Source organism: Aythya ferina (genome assembly GCF_964211825.1).
Source record: "Aythya ferina genome assembly, chromosome: 10".
Taxonomy (NCBI): Eukaryota; Metazoa; Chordata; class Aves; order Anseriformes; family Anatidae; genus Aythya; species Aythya ferina.
Window position 1 is genome coordinate 21,812,149 of NC_140306.1, and position 21,189 is coordinate 21,833,337.

Sequence of the window (21,189 nt, forward strand, 5' to 3'; positions counted from 1 at the left end):
TATCTGCATGTAAGTTAGTTAAAATGTTGGTTCTTTTCTTGCTCACAGTGAGTGAGGTTTATTAACATGCCTTTATTTTTTAACTAAAAACATGAGGAATTCTTGCATATTGTAAGTTGCACAGGGAAGTGGTTGAGTCACCATCCCTGGAGGTAGGGACATGGCTTAGTGGTAGACCCGACAGTACTAGGTTAATAGTAGGACTTGTTGACCTTAGAGGTCCTTTCCAATCTAAATGATTCTATGATTCTCAAATATACTGCAGGTGAAATATACTGCAGGAATTTAGTTCAGTTTTCGTTTTGGAAAAATGAAGAGCCCTCCCTGATGTCATTTCACAGGTTCATCACAAGATTAATCTTTGTGCCTTTCAAATAAGAAGCATGAAATTTCGTTTAACAGAGCTCTGCATTTTCTACCAGACCAGAAATATTTAAGAAACAAGAGAAATCACAGAATATATGATCCCTATTTATCCAGCTGTTTGTCTTCCACTGTCAAGTAGAGAGAAGCATTCACAAATAACAGCTGGGATTTAGTTTCCAGCTGTTGTTTCATCTTTAGTCAAAAGATGAGCATTAAAAGCAAAACAAAACAAAAAATATAAAAATAAAAAACAAACACACATGCTGTCCAGATCTATCTTTTTATATTTTCTGAATCTCACAGAAGTACTAAATACATCTTAAAACAGTCAAGAAAGGGCTTATATATAGAGAGAATTTTATATATATATATATATATATATATATAAAAAAAAAATGTGTGTGTGTGAAATACAGAAGCCCTGCATGAACACACACTATACCCGTGTCATTTTAGGCTATAGTAACTTCAGTAATATTACACTAAATAATTGCTCCTGAGAGAAAGTTATAATTAGTAATGGGAGAAAAAAAAAAAAAAAAAGCTGTAGTCCATACCCCCACCTCCTCCTCCTTATTACTCATGCCACAGGCTCTTCTGAAGCATGAAAGTTTTACTCTAGCCAGTAAAATGACCACTGCATCTACTAAGTCAAGCATAAGGCTTCTGATAACCATTTCTTTGATGAACAAAGGTAAAGAATATTTATTATAAAATCCAGAAATTTTTATTTCATGCTGTTTAAAATGAAGCAAGAGGTGCTGAAACTTTTTATATTTACCCAATAATTTTGAGTAGATCTTTGACTTGCACAATGTTTTATTACAATTTTGCAATTTCTTTCATGAAATTTGACTTGTCTCACTTTTTTCCTGACAATGATAATTTTAAAGTCAACAACCAGTGGTATTTTAACACCATTATTATTACTTTATTTAGAAACAGAAACTGATTTATGAGTTCTCCAATCACATTACACAACTGGAAGTGTTCTATAAAAAGTAATTATTTGTCCTAAGACTGGGAACAGTCAAATCCCTCTTACTGTTACAGTATAGATTTTGGATGGGTGTGCGTAGATGGACATTATGCAACTGCATCCACAGCCTGGGTTTGTATTTTTGTAAATTACAGAAGTATAAAAATGCTGTAAACCTAAGCTTCACTCTGCAAAAATATTAGAAGAGTTAATTCCAAAGGAGTCAACATAATAATAATAAAACAAAAGAAGGCAGATCCACCATTCAAAAATAAGAGAATATCTTTTTTTTTAATCAAAAAGCTATCAACTTTTTTTTTTTTTTTTTTTGGTCATTTGGTAGAGAAATTGTCAAATATCAACCACTGCAGGCAAGATGGATGTTTTCATTTTCTAAGTATTTCAAGGGCTATTATCATCATATAAGTGAGAGAAAAAAAGAAAAAAAAAAAAAAATAGCAAAATTTATTCCAATAACTGAGCTCCCAGATAAATTTCTTTGCCCATAATAAGCGGATTAGAAGCAAAGACTGCAGTTGATATTGTGCAGGGAGCATAAGGTGCTTATTACTTTAATCCCTGCTCATTGTGAGCATTTTTTACCCAAAGGAGTTCCAACTCCAGGCTCATTTGCCATAGCTCCACACAGCTGACTTCTGCATTTCTCATGCTCCATAAAGTTGCCCCTAAATGTTACTCTCCATCTTATGTTTTAAGTCACCTGGCACATCATTTTATCTCAACCATTTGGTGTACGTTCCTTTCACAAAAGATTCTACAAGTACAGCATCAAAGCTTTAGGCTGGGCCCACAAGGGTTATGTGAATAAACATTGTACATATTGCATGCATTTGAAGCTGAACAAGCTTACCTGCAAAGCCAAGGATCTTTGACACTGAAGTGGATTTATAGCCCAAATACCAAAATAAGCTAAGTGGTACATTAATGAAAAAGTTGAACTTTCTGACAAAATTTAAGTAAGCCAGGCTCTCTATGGGCTCCAATACTTATTGTACACATTGATGTGTTTATTTGTCATTTAGGCTAACAAATCATAATCACATAATATGACATTATGGCAGATTTGTCATACCAGCTTATATCAAGCAATACTACTTCAGGCCAAAAACCACAATGTGTGAAACTTTCCTCAACATGTCACCTGTACTGGTCCAGGCACAGCACAACAGAGAAGGACTGATTTCTTAGCTCAGTTTCCTTACCTTGCATATAGCATACTAGTATTTACTAGTTCTTGTTAATATTGCTTACAATTATCTATGGCCATGTCAATCGCCAGTTTTAACACAAATTAATAGCTTTTTAGGACTTTCTGGCCTGAAGAAGCATGTGCAGTTGGGAGGAGGAAAAGTCCATGCTGAGTGTGCTGTATTATGAGGACAGAAACTAATGGTGTCATTAGCTTACTCATATAGAGATCTTATAGAAAATTTGAAGATTTAACCACATATTTGTTATGAGATAGAAAAGATGAGGCCCTTATAGAAATCTGAATATGCCTGAATTACAAGTTATGTTCATTACATGCACAATACACAACCACATTATAACATACTGTGTATGTATGCTGTTTTTACAGAATCATGCCCAATTAGTGATTGTATCAGTATTTGTTTTAATTAAAATCCAGTAAGAAGTCCCAAAACATTATGAATGTTATGAAAAGGGATAAAGTAAGACACACAAACATTAGTGCACCCTATCTTTGTACTTGGGAAGCAAACTAAAGCTACTGATGTGAATATTCCTCAAATTCTAAACTGAACGTTCCAACCAGAACCCCTACGTATTCTAAAATCAGAGTAATGTTATTAAAAATAATCCATTTTAAAGGTGTTATGTAATCCTTAAACTAGAAAGGATCATACATGATTTCTGCTGTATACAAACTATGTGAGTAATGCCATGCTGCAGCACTGTACTAAATACATTAAATGTAAAATAGTTTGGTTACTCCATATTACTCTATGAGAAATAGACAAGTATCATCTGCTATCTCACTGCAGAGTAATTATTTATTAGAATTTTTATTTACTTGACACAAACTGAATTGAAAATTGTTACGATGTTGTTTGCCTTGCTGGGAAAGAAGGACCATTTTCAGTGCTTCAGTAACTTTCCTTTTCTGCATTATATTTGTAGACCTTAAGAACAGGTGACAAAATATACCCATAACACATCTATTCTGAACACAAACAGGTCTGTTTTTTTCTGACTGACCACACATTTACACATTACACACATTTGAAATATGCACCTTCAGACAGAAGGATATTTTCCATCACACTTGAAAGCACAATTGTCTTTTGAAATACACAAAAATCAGAATTACTGGACCGCAATGACTGGGCATACACCAAGTTTGAATCTTTATCTGTGTTTGGTACTGGTGGCTAAAAGGCTGTGGATACAGCCACAGCTACAGAGACAGAACACTTCCTGGTCTTAACATCTCAGGAAAGAGTTGTTCTCTATAATTATAAAGCAATGATTTAATTAAAGGAATTAGAGTAATAAGACATTGTTATAGGAAGGCTAAATTAACATCCTCTCTCCATCACAGGGTTGTAGTTATTCATACTGGAGATTTATATTTTACCACCTGAGAGATGAAATGCAAAAATGCACAAAAGTAATTTGATTTTAAAAGCCCATCCTGTTACATCGAAGGAAACACTTGTCAGAAGAATTGCTGACTTTTCCTAAATCATGTCTATTCTAATTTCGCAGAAGTGTCTTCACACAGATGTGCTTCAAAATAAAAAATAATAATAATAAAAAATAAAAAAGACAATGTACTCAAATAGCCAGGTCTTTAAACATTCAAAGTCACAGGCCTGTGCATTTCAAAATAAAGCACACAACTTACTTTTTAAGACTTTTTTTTTCCATGCAGAAATCCATTTAAATGAAGGAAGATTCTTTCATTTCACCAATACAGACTTTCCCTTCCCTCTCAAAACAAGAAGTCCAAAATAAAGACAAAATAACCAATTAATCATTCTGTATTTAAAAATATTTCTATAGAAGTATATCTGAAAAACTTGGTCTTTCCAGAATACACGTGTGGGCACATTTCAACACTGTCACTAGGAAAAAAGCAATATTGTAAAAAACAAAACAAACAAAAACAAATAAACAAACAACAACAAAACACAACCAAAACCAACCAACCAAACAAAAAAAAACACGCCTCACAGTTCTAACATATGATTTAAATAAATATAAGTAGGTAGGGCTGTGTACATATCCACTTTTTTTTTTGTACGCACATGAATATTTTATAGTTCATACATGTATATACATGCCTTTCTTTTCTGGAAAAGGAAGGTAAACATGTCACATGTTCTACTCTGGATCCTTTGAGCATCCCGTTAACATTTTTCTTGGTGGCACTTGTGAGATAAAACTATGCAAGAAAACTATGCAAGTAAAGATTATTGAGTCTAAGTTACATAAACAGTTTTCCTACCAACAATAATTCAAAGTTTCTTCAAAAGGATTTCTATTTGACAAATCTCAAGTATTTCTAGATAACAAACTGGTCTGGGAGGAAAGTAGACAAAATCTGAGCTCTCTGGACTAATTTGTTTCTAGAAGTTTCACAGATGACAGAGCCATAAAAATAATAATAACAAACATTGCAGATTAGAAAATAAACAATTCTGTTCTTGTAATGCAAGAGTAGATTCTGACTAAGGGCTTCAATGTTTTTCTCCCCAGCAGTTATCACTTGGATCCAAGGCATATGTTGTTAACTAACATAAATTGGGTATAATATTACTAGGCAAAAGATTAATAACCTTCTGTCTTAGGGTTAGTTGAATAATCACTAATTTAACATTTCCTGCTGCAGACGGTGGGATATCACAACGCAGACCTCAGAAATGAGCTAGAAGAGGCAGCAGTGTTGTTGCATTACCCAGCTTAAAGCCAGAATGCTCACAACACTGAAACAAGAATAAACCCTACCCATGATTACTTGTTTTCCATGTTATCACATTCCTGCTGCACTGACATTCAAGTTTAAGAAGAAATAAATGATGCTAAAAAGAAAAAAAGAAAAAAGAAAAAAGAAAAGAAAAGAAAAGAAAAGAAAAGAAAAGAAAAGAAAAGAAAAGAAAAGAAAAGAAAAGAAAAGAAAAGAAAAGAAAAGAAAAGAAAAGAAAAGAAAAGAAAAGAAAAGAAAAGAAAAGAAAAGAAAAGAAAAGAAAAGAAAAGAAAAGAAAAGAAAAGAAAAGAAAAGAAAAGAAAAGAAGGAAAAAAAAAAAAAAAAAAAAAAAAGAGACACACCACTTCGACGTAAAGTTCTTAAAAGAAGCCTGGATAGTGGGAGGCCATGTCATATTAATCATGAGCATCTCTGCTTGCAACAAACAGCCAGGCACCTCTGAATTTCCTGCTAAGCTTGGTTCAGAGATAACTGATTAAGAATTCACACCTTAAGCTTAGAGAGAAAGTTTAAGCTTAGAGAGAAATGCATCTCCTTTTTACTTCACTCTAACCTGCAACTCCCTTTTTATATCAGTACCAGTGCCCCACCCTGGTGAGCTCTGACTTTCCTGCCTGTGACACTGACAGTTCTGACAGCTTGAAGGCATGGGAAGACCACGGGATCTCAGAGCATGTCTTCCCAGAGCATAGTGCCTTTTCATCTGAATGATGCATCATAACACGCATTTGGGGACCACAACTTCAGAATACTGAATTCTAATACAAGGTTTTAAAAAGAAAAGAACTACTTTTTATTGAAACCCTGTGTTTCAATACCAGTTCTTTATGATACCTTGGCAAAAGAATTTGCTTAAACTCTAAAGAGAACCAAAAATCCAGTAAAGGTTAATTATCAAACTTGTTTCTGTGTATATGTCCACTGCCCTCTACTGTTCTGAGCATCAGAGACATTACTGGTCTCTTTTTCTCAAAACTGCCACACAAACCTAAGCAAAAGCTTTATTCCTATTGAGGGACAGATTGCCCAGTTAGCCCCGAGCCTGCTACACAGGTTTGCAGGTTCTGTGTCCCACCCTGCACGTGCTCAGCTGGTGGGCTGTTTATATGTCAGTATGAGCAACAGAAGTGCTTGCTGTCAATGTCCCAGGCAAAATAAAACCAAAACCCACCAGCCTAGGTCTGCTGCAGCACAGCAGCAAACTTCTACATGGCACTAAGGCTGCCACAGAGCTGCAGGTAGCCAAGCACTTCTGAGTAGCCTTTCACATTGCTGCCAGACAAAATGGCAGCTCCTTCCACCTTTCTGTAAGCACAGAATTAAGTTTTACTTCTACAGTGCTATCATGATGGACTTGAGATTTTTCTGGTCACTGTAATATGAAATGAACACAGAAGCGAACAATGAAATGAAAATTATGTGCAATGCGTTCAACAGTAACAACAGGAAATGGGTGTGCATGTACGGGATACTGTAAGGACAAGAATCAGCAGAGCTTTGTTTGAGGACTAGTATTTATTCTGTCTTTATTTAAACTTCCTTCCCCTTTTCAGAAGGCAGGGGAGACTATCAGGCACTGGAATCTAGCAGAGTGCTGCATATGCTGAACCTTTTTCAGTTTGCTACAAAAGCAGAGCCGAATTCAAATAAATAAGTTCGATACACTTTTACTTCCTTCTTCTTAAAAGTTCCTTGCTACGTGATTGAGCAGCAGTTATTAGTATAGGATCCTTTCTCAGTCAGGACTTCAAGACAAAGACTTCAGGAGTGCTACATTAATTATACTTTTAGTTAACACTTACAATCAATGTCTAGGGATTCTAAATTGGTCTAGCATATAAACAAGAACTAAGATGCAGTTTAGAAGAGTCCATGCACTATTCAGTTGTAAAAGCAAGAATAAATTAAATTGAGGCTATTTTAATGCTCAAACTCTACCTTTAAAGGTATTGCACTCTCAAAGGCATGTGCATTTAAGGAAGGCATTGTGCTCTTCCTCTATCTGGACAGCAACAAACTGCACTTGCTTCAGCTGCCTGCTTAATCACAGCTGTCACCACTTCTGCTTCCCAACCTGCTATATCAGTGGATGGCTTTTGTTCTTGGAATGAAAACCACAGTGAAACTTGCTCACTTGAAAGGCAGATTCATCCAAATTACAATTTTTTTTATTATTTTTTTTAAGAACACAAATCTCTTTGCAAAAGAGCTTGACTTGCTGATGCTGTGCACAGCACCAGAACCACATACAGCAGAATAAAATAACTTCCATAAACTAGATCTCTACATGGCTTTCAGTTGGCTTCATTAGCAAAAACTGAAGTCATCCCTTATAGTTCTAGTACTCTGCTGTTAGTCTGCTTTCCTTCAGTCTCTTCATTCAGCATCATTACACTGCTCTACCTTTAAAACCACAGACAGGTTCCTGTAGATGGCTTTTGATATAGCACCTGAAGTGCTGCTCTTTGGCTTCACAAAGAATAGATAAAATGGCCGCATCCAAAATGGATTTTTCAGCATAGATTAAAATTAATTTTGCTTTCACTAAAATTACATGTTGCTGTGTCTATTTTAGGATTAAATATACGTGGGGAAAATAAACACATTTGAGCTCTATTTCTCAGGAAACAAAGTTTATATAATACTGGTGGGTATCCCTATGACTCTTGATTCTGGAATTATTCTTGAATTTTTTTTAGCCCAGTTTCAACCAAAAATTTTAATGTGAGCTCAGCAATATTAATATACACTAGAGAATCTACATGATTTTATGTCACTGGCAGGTGTGCATCGCATCTCCCTGGTGTTCCATGAAAACCGTAAAACTGTAGTATTTAGTAGATTTCTTCTGCTATAAATTTTCAAGTAAACCATGTGTAAAATACACACCCACAGCAAATATAAATATTAAGTATGTCCAAAAACACTACAACAATTATACAGTACAGCAGTTAGTCATCAGCAGTCTCATTCTTAAGCTAATTAATAAAAACAGAGAATTCAAATGGATAGCATTTATTAAAGCAAATTTCACAAGTTAAATAGTTATTCGTTTCTCTGACCACCTTGATAAACTTCCAGGCCTGTTGCAATTTTGATTTAGCTTCTTTAAACATGTTTTAAGTTAGAACTGCATAAAGCATTCCACGTAATATCTTAAAAATATTCTGTGCCATAAATTTGTCATAGACTCTCCCTCTCACTACTGTTAAAGGTGGCATTAAACAAAATACATCCAATTAAGAATTCAGTCTTAAACTTCTATGTACTTAAGCCATATTCTCCACAGCTAATCCAAGAGTATACAGGCCTTGAACACAGCCCTGACTTACTTGCCTCACACTGCAGTTCCTCACCTTTGTTACATTTCTAAGAATTTCAAAGTACGGTTTTATTCAACACATACACAAATATTTTGAAATAACTTTACTTCTTGAATAAAAGGAAGCTCTCTAATTTTCCAGCCACTGACAGGATGCTATGATCTGGTATTAGAGCTGCAAATTTAGAGATCAGATTTGTCCACGTGTGACACTGATGTGCTACTCTCATTCACAATGAATAGCCCCAAAACAAAATCCCACAAGTCATTAAGAATAGTCCAGAATTAAATGCTAGCTGTTGCAACATGTAAAACATGCCTACATGAACAAAATTTCTAAATTATACTGAAGAGTTTAAAATGATGGATTATACTATTGTGTAGTCAATCCGAACTTTGCAGTTGGGAAGCGTTCTCCCCAAAAATATTTAACCTAAGTCTCCCTTGTCACAAAATAGACTGATTTTGTAAGCCTTCTTATTCCTGTGCTAGCTTGGCAAATAGAGAGAACAAATGCCACCTTTACAATTACTCCCACACACTCAAGAAGTGCGTGCACACTTTTACCACAAATTGAGTCTTATTTTTCTACATGTGACAAGTACTAAATCTTTTACACTTTCTTCATAGGTGACATTTCCTACATTTAGTATCAATCTTGCTACTTTTGAAGGTGCAATACCTAAAACTGCGGCCAGTTTTCCAGGTGCTACTTCATACACACATCGTACAGCAGCAGCAGAGTAATTATGCTCTGTAAATATGCTGTATATGGTATCTGTTTTAGCTTTCACTTATATGCACAAAGTCTATGCACTGTCAAGATGTTCTAATATAAACAGCAGTGTCAGACTGAATTAGCATTTTTATACTAGGAGACAGAGACAGAATGTTTACACATGTATGGTAAAACAACCGAACAAGAAAGAAAACAAAACCAAGAACTATCATCCTGCAACAATAAACTACCAATACACAGAAAAAAAAAAAAAGGAAAAAAAAAAGAAAAAAAAAATCATCCATCCCAATATCAAATATCAGAATACATTATCTACATATTTAAGAAGTTTATTTCCTTACAGAAGGAAACACCCCTGCTAAGCACCATTTTGGTTTCATTAAGACAGAATTTCACACCATGTTTGGAAGGATGATCTGTGCAATTTCAACTTACTACAATGCCACACAAGCAAACAATAAAAAGTAACATAACCCTAAATGCATACTCACCTGATGATGCACAAAAAAACAGCACCACACCATGAGGCACTTTGTATTGTACTCAGATTTGAGGTTTCTTAATCTTCAGCGTGACAGTGAAAACTGCTACAAAGAAGTCACTATGTTTCTCCTTCAGTTTTTAGCAGGAACTCCTCCCCATGCAGCCACACAGTTTGCTCTCGTTTCCTGTCATGCAGTGTGCTAGAAGTGTCAGAAGCCGAGTGATACACATTGTCCTCTCTATCTCAGCTTTGGATTTTCTCACAGGGTGCTTTAAATAATACTTCAGGCATACAGAAGTGTTTCAAAAATTGCCAACAAGTGTAAAGAGAATGGCAGTAGTATGGTGAAGGTAAAGACATCTTTAAAGTGTTTTTCAAGTAATAGGTAGGTATTTGGGGAGCTTTGAGAGTCAGTAACTGAAACACTGCCTGCCACCTATGTGTGCACTTCTCAGTCTCAAATTAGCAACGGGCTTTAACCTTGAATGTGGACAGCTATCTCCAAATGCAGATGCCTCCGTCAGAAGACAAAACACCTGGTATTTACTGGGTGAAACTTTTAAACATTCAGTTCACGGAAAAATTCAGTATTACAGAAATTAAGGGATCTGCTAAGCAGTTCTTAAAGAAAGAGACATGAGGGCAAGCACAGCATGTTTTAGAAACGACTCAGAATCACAGCACAGATATGCTTGGCAGAAGGCCCACATTTTGCATTTGAGGACATGTCAAGGAAGTGCAAAGCTTGATTTTATCTGTGGGAGTTCTGTATAACAGATGAAGGAAACTCAATTTTTGCTGATTCTTCACCACTCTTGGTAAGCGTGCCTGTAGCAACTGCCTTCCATGGAACAAACCCAGTGATTCTTCATTTCACTTGAGTTGGGAAAGCTACATACCTTAAGCAGAAAGCTATATACCTTAAGCATCAAAAAAAGCATTCACCTTGAATTTACTGCTGCCTTAAAAATATTGGATATGACTGGTGCTACCCCACCAGCATAAGAATCGCCAGGCCATCTGTAATTTCAAAACTGAGAAGCTCATCCTGAAAGAACTCCATGGCCACATACATGTTTGGCCATTAATATGATTAAGAACTTGCAGTCAGGAAAGTTACAGGATTAGGTTCCAATTTCATAATCCAAACCAGAAAATAGAATGCTTCCTTAAGAGGTCTTATATTTACATGACAAAATACATTACGACTGGGAAGAGAACAAGTGAGTCAGACTGACCTGCCGATAACAAGAGTCTTCTCTCAAACTGCCAGCTAGGTCACTAGCACATATTTGTTTTCTGTGATTATACACCCAGTTAATTACCTCACTTGGCCATCAAATTAACTTGTATTACTTCAGGATAAGAAAAGCTAACTTCCACAAGGTGTTCATCTGCAAGGTATCAAATTATGCAATTTTCCATATATTACCTGAAAATTTATAATTGTATATGCTTCATGCAATTTCAACGTCCATTTGAGCAGCCCTCTTCAAAATCTAAACATGCATAGACATAAACTCCCCTTATCCAAAGTAAACTAGAAAACAACGCAGAATAGTTACAAATAATAATGGAATCTGTAAGTATCACAAGTGATTGAAACACAGTGCTTTATATAAAAAATGATGGAGCATATCCATCTTTCCATCATCTTTCCTGCATCACAAACAGCATTAATTCTTTTGGGTCAGAAAAACTTGTCCTCAAAGTAGTATCACAGAATCTTTTAGTTTGGAACAGACCTCAAAGATCACCTAGTCCAACCTATGACCTAACACTAAACCAGTCCTCCACTAAACCATATCACTAAGATATGGTTTAAGTAAAAGGAACTAACTAAAAGGGACTTTGGGGAGAAATATGAATTAGTCAAATCATTCATTTTAAGATACTAAAAATCAAGCTGTCAGCATAATAAATGCAAGACAAAGATATTCTAGACTCTAGATACTTAAATCTCTCTGTTGATCTGTTGAATTTTTGTGACTTGACAAATACTAGATTGTTCTGCAGAATCCTGAATGCTTCTAGTAGACAAGAATGTCAAGAAACATCTGAATTTAGGTAGCAAGCAAACAATAATTCTAAATTAAGAAAGCACATACCTAATGACTTGGTGCAGTCTTTTGTTGGTATGAAACTCAGCACAAAAAGTTTCTGCTGAGCTTGGAGGCGAAAAATAAAAGGTGAAACTGATAGCAGTTAGCAACTAATTCCTTTAAAAACAAGAGCCTTCACACTTCCCAGCAGACAGAAAATATTTAAAAAAAAAAATCCTCAGGAAGCAGATATTTTCTGCCAAAACTTTCAAAAATTACTTAAACATTTCTTTTTTGGAGAATGGTAAATGTTGTTGGTCTTTCTTCCCTGCCTAACAAAGTGCTAGAACCATATCTAGCCATCTTCTCTTCAGTGCCTTTCAGCGGAGAACAGTTTATTTTCAAAGGAAATCCACATAAATTCTATATTTAAACAATATACAGGCAAGGATTTTTTCTCAAGATTCCTTTTCCTTTTTCTTTCTTAACTTGTCTTTAGACTGTCACAAGATGTAAGTTCTTTCTTAAACAATCTTTCACCCCATCACAAGAAATTTTAATGTTTTGCCATCAGGAATTGGTAATTCCTTGCCCAGGCTTGAGTACTTGCTCTTAAAAATATATATAAATAAATAACTGTAGAAAGCTCTGTGCCAGATCCAGAAATTAGGATTAAATATTAGATGTTGAAGTTCAGAACTTCATTCCCAAAAATTTAGCCTCAGCTGTTGCAGAAATCTAAACTCCATGGGAAGCTCGTATTTTTCTGTTACGCTTGCCCAAATTTCTAATTCTGCTTATAATCACAGCGATCTCAGCTCTGACCACACTGAACTTTCACTATTTCATACATATTTCCAAATATGATTCAGAAACTAGGGCAATTCTGACAAGTCTTTTTAGAAAAGGTATAACATACTTTCTGGATCAGGTGCCAGATATTAGAGCCTATGTGATATTGGAGCCCACTCCTATTAAACAGCATACACCAGGACTCTGAAGAAGCCTGACAGGCTTGACACCTCAATCTCTATGGAGGCAGCCCTAAATAAAAAACACCTTTTTTTTAAAAAACAAAAAACAAAAACACACTGCTTTCATCAGTAGACATACATAAGGATGCAAGGTTTATATCCTAACTTATTTTACCAAGAAAGATTTGTGTTGTCCTATATCAATTTCCAAGACAGTCTGCAGGACGCATTTTCCAGAGAAGTTCTGGACCCTGGTCCTTACACTGAGGGACAATCTGGAACCAGTCTACTGATTCTATTTAAAAAAAGAATTATTAGAATGGAGATGGAAAAAAAAAAGACGACACCATTTGGTAACATTTTAACAAGAAATATGTTCTTGTTTTTATGTATAAAAGATGATTCAAAAGGAAAATGTGAAACTTTACGGATGCCTGGAGAGTTAAGAAAATGTGGATTGTTCTTATACAAGTTCAGGCCAACCACAGCTTAAGGATTGTTAACTAATTGTTACCTGTAGCAGTAAACTCATAAGAGAAGCCTGTTCTCAGAGGAAGAAAGTAACACTATTTGGTTTTCACTGCAAGGTGGCTGCACAAAAACAAAAAAGGCCCAGAACCAAGATCTGAAAGGCACAGAACTACAAAAGAAAAGATACTGAAAATATCTAGATTTCTTACAAACAGATCATTTAATTCTCATAAAATTGTGACCACGAGTGCCACGATTAAGGAAGAGGTAAGATTTTCCTGTTAAAGCGATGGGAAGCATTCAAATTAATCTTTTCTCCTTTCTCTGTTTATGACTATTTATGACTATTAAAGCTTGTCCTCAAGATGGAAAGAATAATTACTAACAAAGTAATTAGGAAAACTAATTAAAATAGGGATGCAATTTTATCATTATTATTTTTTTTAATGTTATGATTTTCATGGGTCTTAAACTGCAACAAGGATGAGGTTAGGCTGGCAGGCATTTTTCAGTCAGGTTTCCTGGTAACACTGAGATTTCCATATTCCATTTCCTGGACATCACAACCTACAAACACTTCAACCTGTTTTTCTTCTTTACATTGACACTCGCACTACTTCTTAGGTCACCAATAGCCTTCTGTCTCAGAAGCCAACAGCATTTTAGAAGCACAATGTCAAGCGTGAGTTTTCAGCCCAGCATCAGGCATGAGACTGGCCAACCAGACGTCCCATCAACCTTGTAAACAGCATTGAAAACAGACTGCCACTCTTACCTGCCTCAATCGACCCTGACTGATAGCATGGCAAACACTGCTCTCTAACCTCCATGTAAATAAAACAAAATATACGTTTTCTTGCAGTTGTACTTTAGTCAGCCTCCAAGGTGTCTGCACTTTGTTGACAGCAACATCAACAGCAACCACTTGAAAGAAGCGCAGCTTGGATTTACATACATTGCAAACACCCACACAAGTAACAAGGAAGGAAATCTAAGACACTATCTCTAGAGATTCCACACAGGAACTGCCTCAGAAGATTGAAATGAAGAAATCATAATTAACAAGCTCAAAATACATAAATACACAAAAACTTTTCATTTGGTATCTGTGTAGCTGTAGCACTGCTGCTGATTCTGATGGAGCAACAAAACAGCACCACTAACACAGAATCAAAAAGCCAGAAACATGGGTTAAAATTTGAGTATTACTGTAACTTTGGCTTACATGGAGACAATGATCCCTGAATATTAATGATTTAAACTCAAAAGATATCTGACAACACTTCAAAGAAATTTTCCTGCTTTAATATTCTCACTTATAAAATACCCATACTACAGGTGTGGCCTAAATTTCAAATCTGGCCAATGTCTATAACAAGCAGCTGCTCAGTCTTTATTCAGGTTATCTATTTCCAAGCATCTTCTGTTGCCCAGACCTTAACAAAATGATAATAAAATGCAAGCAAAACTAATATATAGCAGTTTCACTGTTGCTATCTTGTCTATAGCTCGTGATAATATAAAGGGGGGAAAAACAAAAACAAAACAAAAACTTCAATAATTTTTCACAGCAGTATCCTGCTGCTACAACTAGGATTTTGAAAGGTATGACTAAAGGGAACGTGCACTGCTGAAGTACTATGTGGTATGAAGACAAGTAATGTTCCCTTTTTGCCTTCCAGAAGCCTAAGCAAGTTAGCATATGTGGGATCACATGCAGCCAGCATCCAAAATCCCTGCAGTTCCGTCCCTCTCTTATAGAGACCATCAACAAAAGCCACTCAAAGTCCTGTTTCCAAATGAAAGCAGGAGGAACTCAAATTCCTTCCCCCCTCAGCTCCTGTGTTCTTTATATTCCCTTCCAGTCCTCCCTTTGACTTTCCTTCTCACCTGCTCCTTAGAAGACTTGGTTTAGCTTTCTGCCACAGGTACAACTTGACAACCTCAACCAGAACCTGTGGAACTGTCAGTGAGAGCCAGATGGTTGAGTAGAACTTCTACTGCAGCACAGCGGATTTCACAGCTGTTTTGGCAAATGGTTGCTCTTACAACCTTTTCCAAATGCATAAAATATTTATTTACTTTTAAATTAAAACTTACTTCACAGTTTCAAATAGTACTAACCTAACCACTGACAATTTTGAAATTTGTACAGCAAACTTGGACTGATTGGTGACAATTTTTACAGTTACTAGCACGGGGAAATTAGATAAAAGACCTTCACAATGGTTTGCTTAAAAAAAAAAAAAAAAAAAAAAAAAAGGAAGTTTTGATGTTAATGATAACTCTGTAACAGGTTGCAATAACACCACATTTTACTGAAAGCACCATGAAAAACAAAAAAGCACTTAGAGTCCATGAGTACCACCATTCTTGTCCAGTATTTGTTTTACACTAAGATTTATGTTCTGAAATAGGGTAACATCAATAAAATGTTGATAAATATTCCAAAATTATTACTGTAATGTTGTTTTCTCAGACCAAATGGCATCAAGTTCAGCTGAACAATGGCACCATGCTGTTAACCATCACAAGTTTCTGAAACAAAGTGATAGGAAATACTAATTTCACATCATGTTTCCTCCATGAGCAGCCACTGTTTGGGGGTCAGGAAGAAACAAATACAAAGAAATGGGCAGAGGTTAGTGTGAGTTAAATTGAACATAGGTCAAGTTCATCTGCTGTTGAACAAAGAAAAGAACAGTAAATGAAAGCAGGAGTACAAGGTAACACCCAATCTATGATTAAAGGCAGGAAATCTGCTCTATAACAGAACACCGAACTTGGCCTAAGAGAATGACAATTGGACCTATCTGCATTATCACATGTTGCTTCTAGCTCAGAATTGTTTGTATGCATAAAATAGCTGGTGTGACAGGTTTATAGTACACAGAATATTTCTACTATAAATAACAAACCACACCCAGAACAAAAATAAAACATGTTACAAAGCACTGACAAAGATTCATAAAATAAAGCCCTACAGGGTCAACAGAATGTCTACATACATGTATGACATGTTCCAATAAAATACCTATTCTATGAAGAGATAACATCAAATCATAACAAATCCTTAGAAATGGGACATACCACACTATTTTTGCTATTAGAAAATACTAATAGAACATCTGAGATGTAATAAATGGAATGCCTACCTTTTACATTACTAATAACAATGGAAAAGTCTTGCTGATGTAAAAGCCTATGAGAGTCTCTTCATTTCAAGAATGCATTTAGTAAAGTGCTCTACAAGAATGCCTCCAAAATTATTGCCCAAAGAAACATATCACCTAAAGTATATTTTGTATTACTAGCATGAAATTAACCTGAAAGTCGTGTTATAAACTAAATTAGGTACTAATCTCAAGGATGACTTTAGTTGTAAAGACTGCCAAAACTTTAATAAAATGGCTACTGATTTGAATTAATGAAAATACTGCAACATCTTAAGCATTACAGAATACTCTGGATAGCATGAGCAATAACAGCTCATAAAATGTGCACAGGTATCTCTACCCAAGTCCCAAACTAGTAGAAACCTAGCAAAGGCCAGGCTGCATCATTCATCTCATCTAACCATATAGTAACGCTGTTTATTTCTTCCTTAAATAAAACCACTATGCAAAGAGCATAGTTACAATATGTTTTCTCTTCCTCCTAAGATGCATTGTATGTAAGTAAAAGGTCCATACCTGAGAGTACTGTATGTCAGTGGTGGGAAGTAGGGGTTAACTACTCCTTTCCAAAGAACCCATAGATGTCTCTCCAGCACATCCAAGATCTTTGCAGCACTGCTGTATGAGAAGAACCTTGCAATGTACACTACCCCCTGATACTTCAAAAGGATAGAGCCATTTATCATGGGCCTAAGAACACACATATTTACAAATCCTGTTTCATGATTTGAACATTCTGACATGACACAACTATGCCCCTTATACATTGTGGATAAAGCTTGATTATCGTGGTAATTAAACAATCAGTTTGGAATAACGCATTCTTAAATTCATTTAAAGTTTTAAGTTCAGTGTATACATTAAAAACAGAATAATTCCAATGTGTGTTTTGGAACTGCAGCTGAAGTCAACTGTTATCCAGTTACGCAAATGCCACACAATGAATTTCTGATAGCATCTCTATTTTTCTGCCAACATAAACCTTGCTATTCCAAGAAAAAATAGTCTTGTGATTAATCAACAATAGTTCCAATAGATTGTTCAAAAACAAAACCAATAATAAGCTAAAATATTTCTAACTCCGCCCATAGATTAAGCAGGGAGACATCAAAAACAGCTCTGACAAACAAAAATCAGCATCCAGGCTGCCTGCTTGCATCAATTTATGAGCTCTAGTCTTCTGAGCTGCAAACAGTATATCACTGAAATAACTATTTTTTAATAATCAAAAAATAATGACTTTTAATAATTATTTTTAAATGCTCCTATTGCACTCTACATTGCTGCTATCAACAGTCTGAAGTTTCCCCAATCCTGCCATGCTACAAAGAACAAACTTCAAGACTACAGAAAAACTCAGCTTCTACTAAACCTGTAGACAAGTACTATATCTACAGCATCCATCCTTGAGTACATTAACACATAAAGACTTACAGATTTGCTTCTAACCACTGCTAATACCAGACATCAGACACATTCTGGCCCAAGAAAGGTCAATGCTGGATAGAGGCAAAACATCACCCCCATGAAAACAAGACAAAAAGAAAGCCTGCACCAAGACTGAAAGAGGAGGAAGTGCTGGGGCAATTCAAATGTGAAGTGCAAGCACTTCACAGGAGCTTGCAACCCACTGGAAGAAGAAAGAGGAATAGGTGTAAAAAGAGCAAGTGGAAGAGAAGTACACATCATTTCTAGAAAGGAGAAAAATATGGAATTTGTACTTTTTCTTTTCAAAGACAGATGAGATGGATCAGAGAGCAAGAATCTACTTATCTCCTAAACAAACTGGAAGAGGTTAGGAAGAAATCAAAGGACTGCCCACATAGGGAAATGTATGAGCGTACAGCAAGAAAACAGGCACGGGAGAGCTGGGATGCCAACAGCACTCCCTCAGGTGGAGGAGTCCTCCTATTACATCTGAAGGAACTGTTTCTCATAACGGGCATGGTTATTACAAATTATACTGTCCGTGCAAAATAATTTTTCTTCTCCATGGAGGAAACTACTGAAGTTGTGTCTAAAAAACACAAGTACATTAAAAAGAAAAAGAATGTCATATACAGGAAAAAGCATAATGTGGCTAACTTGTGTTTAAAAAATCGTATTGGTCGTACAATGTTCATACTTACCTACAAGAGAATCATATTTCAACACTTTTAAACTACAGATATGAGCTCATAATTTTACTTCAACAAGTACAAATAAAGACCTGCCTGATACCACTTCTTAGAAGTTGCTGTTATGGGTCATATAATTGCTTAAGCAAATGAGTATCAGTGGGTACAGGCATGAAATAGAACCAGTCAGAACCCAGAGCTAATAGAGGTGCTCTCTGCAGTAGTACTTAATTATGTTATTAATTATCAAGTTAAAGCTAGCAAAAAACTTTCCCTCTTAGCAACCTTTATCTTGTTTTGATTCACGCGCCCTAACGGGAATAACTGAAGTCTGCCAGCCTGCAGAAAAGAAACACACTGCTTTGTAAATACTGTCTGAAGAGTGTGGAACTCTTGCCATTTGGCGCAAAAGACACTTTTTTTTTTTTTTTAAATACTTGAAGTAAAATTTGCAGGGAAACCACTTACACATCTAAAACTAACCTTCAGCAAGTTTAGCACATTTTTATGTCAGGCTTCTCATAAATTAGATCAGCCTTCCTCACTGGTGACCACATCTACAGCTTGGTTAGTTAAAAGCTTTTGCAAAACTAAAAAGGAAACAAAAAGGAGGAAATAGGAAGAAACACATTTGCAATAAATTATCTCGAATCTTTAGGCAACTGCACTCCAAACGTCTCAAAATATTTCAAATAGAAAATGTTGGTTTAGATTTCGCTATTGATTTATTTTTAGCACTAAAGTTACTGTAGGGGAAAAGAAAAGAAGAGAAACAATCATAATGGTTCAGATGTTTGTTTAAAATATGCAGGAAGTGATGCTAGCTCTTTGTGGAACAGTATAAAGAAATATCAACGAAATTTCAGCACAGAAAAAAACAGCATCCTCTTCAGTTATGCCTGCAATTCCAGAACTCTTAATTAACCAGGTAACTGTTTTTCTTTAGATGGTCTGTCAGTTTCTTCATTGCCACCTGAAGCATCATCATATCTGTGGGACCGCTACGTACCATTGCTCTTGTAAATATATAAATACGCCATTATAGAAGAAAATATAATTTAAAGGCCTTTAGTAGCCTGAGCATGCCATTCATATTATTAGGGCACGTTAGAAAATTATCTGCTGGTGAAAACAAAGTGATGATTTTGAGAAAACAGGAGGGGAGACAAGCTGAAATCTGAAATTTCTCATGAGAGATTCTTATGCTGCTTCAGTTCAGAACTTTCTTGTAAAGAAGTCTAACTATACTTACTATGGATAAAACAGCACACAGGCATGTAATTCAAGCAAGCAACCACAGAAGCTTTAATCCTGGCATCTTCTACCTGTAGGTGCATCACTGTATAAATTTAATCCTGATTTGACAGGATTTTTTTTTCCCCATAATAAATAGAATTGTTTCCCACACCATGTGGCAACTTAACAAATTATTGCCATATATACATTAGGAAAAGCATATTAAACTGCTGTATCGTATGGAAAAGCAACAAACAGTGGTGCTTGGGAAAGCCTTCTACCTGCATAAAGGTTTTGGTGGAAGGGTGGCATGGAGATGAGAAGGTGAGTTAATCACAACTATGAGAGAGAAAAATAGGTTAATACCAATATCTGTGCTAAGATCTATGCTGTTCTTTTCTTTATTTCAATATTGACCTGCTCCTGAGTTGCCCCTTCTCATCAGATATTCACAACTTTTCTCCATTACCAAGGCCTTGCCACAATTTTTTCACCCTACATATAGCATCTTTATTTTCTCAGAATCAACATTTGCAAAATGTGGAACCGATGAGCACGTAGTTTTATAGATTTCTACCTCCCTTCCACACTTCTGCTTCTTTGCTTTCACACCCTCTAGCTTTCCTCCATTTCCCTACTGTGTCCCTCTCCACTCTCTCACATGATCACTACATCATACAGTGCTTTCTTCATCCTGATTATCCCTCTTCCTAAGCTGCACCTTCCTCCTCTTTCCCCCTTATAAAGGCAATATAGGTAATAGAGGGAAATATATATCTGGGATAAATACATGGCTATAGGAAGACACTACCCAAAGTTCTGGAAGTAATTGCTACTATTATCTAAAACCGACAGCTTTGATAGAAAAACACATAAATTATATCATCTTGACATGGAAATCCCCGTAGAGGAAATTAAATATGATCTCTAACCACAACACTCAAAATGAACACCTCAGAATGGAAAAAAGCTTCTTCTGATAAAATGAAGTTAAGAAACGAGAGGGAGCTAGAAGTATAGAGGAGTTTCCCCTCATGAAGTGTTTAGCATCTGGGCCTTCCCTATCTCTCTTTGAGGTTTCTTTCCGAGTGCAAAGTGAGGACAGATGTACAACATCGTAACTTTATACTTAACAACTTTCTCCTGTTTTATTGTTTGTGACTTTAAATGATCCTGTATTATAGTCTGTAGTACAGAAATAACAGAGAAGTTTTAACAAGGCATAGATCACCTCGAGCATTTTGGTTATTCCACTGTCAACATTAACTTAGTTCTTTTACCCAATAAAATTTTATGCCTGTTTGAGAAAA

General features: G+C 35.8%; 1 protein-coding gene across 10 annotated transcripts in view; it reads right to left on the bottom strand.

The window, feature by feature from the left end:
- The window catches only part of ARHGEF3 (Rho guanine nucleotide exchange factor 3), a 128,053-nt gene that overhangs the window by 61,241 nt on the left and 45,623 nt on the right, over nt 1-21,189 (bottom strand). The window contains exon 1 of one of the 10 annotated variants that reach the window (XM_084530420.1): nt 9,871-10,015. The exons of the other annotated variants lie outside the window; for them this stretch is intronic. Coding sequence (XP_084386546.1) covers nt 9,871-9,903 — 33 coding nt within the window. The 5' untranslated portion in view covers nt 9,904-10,015. Of the gene's footprint in view, nt 1-9,870; nt 10,016-21,189 lie in introns of those variants that run through there. 10 annotated transcript variants of the gene reach the window in all.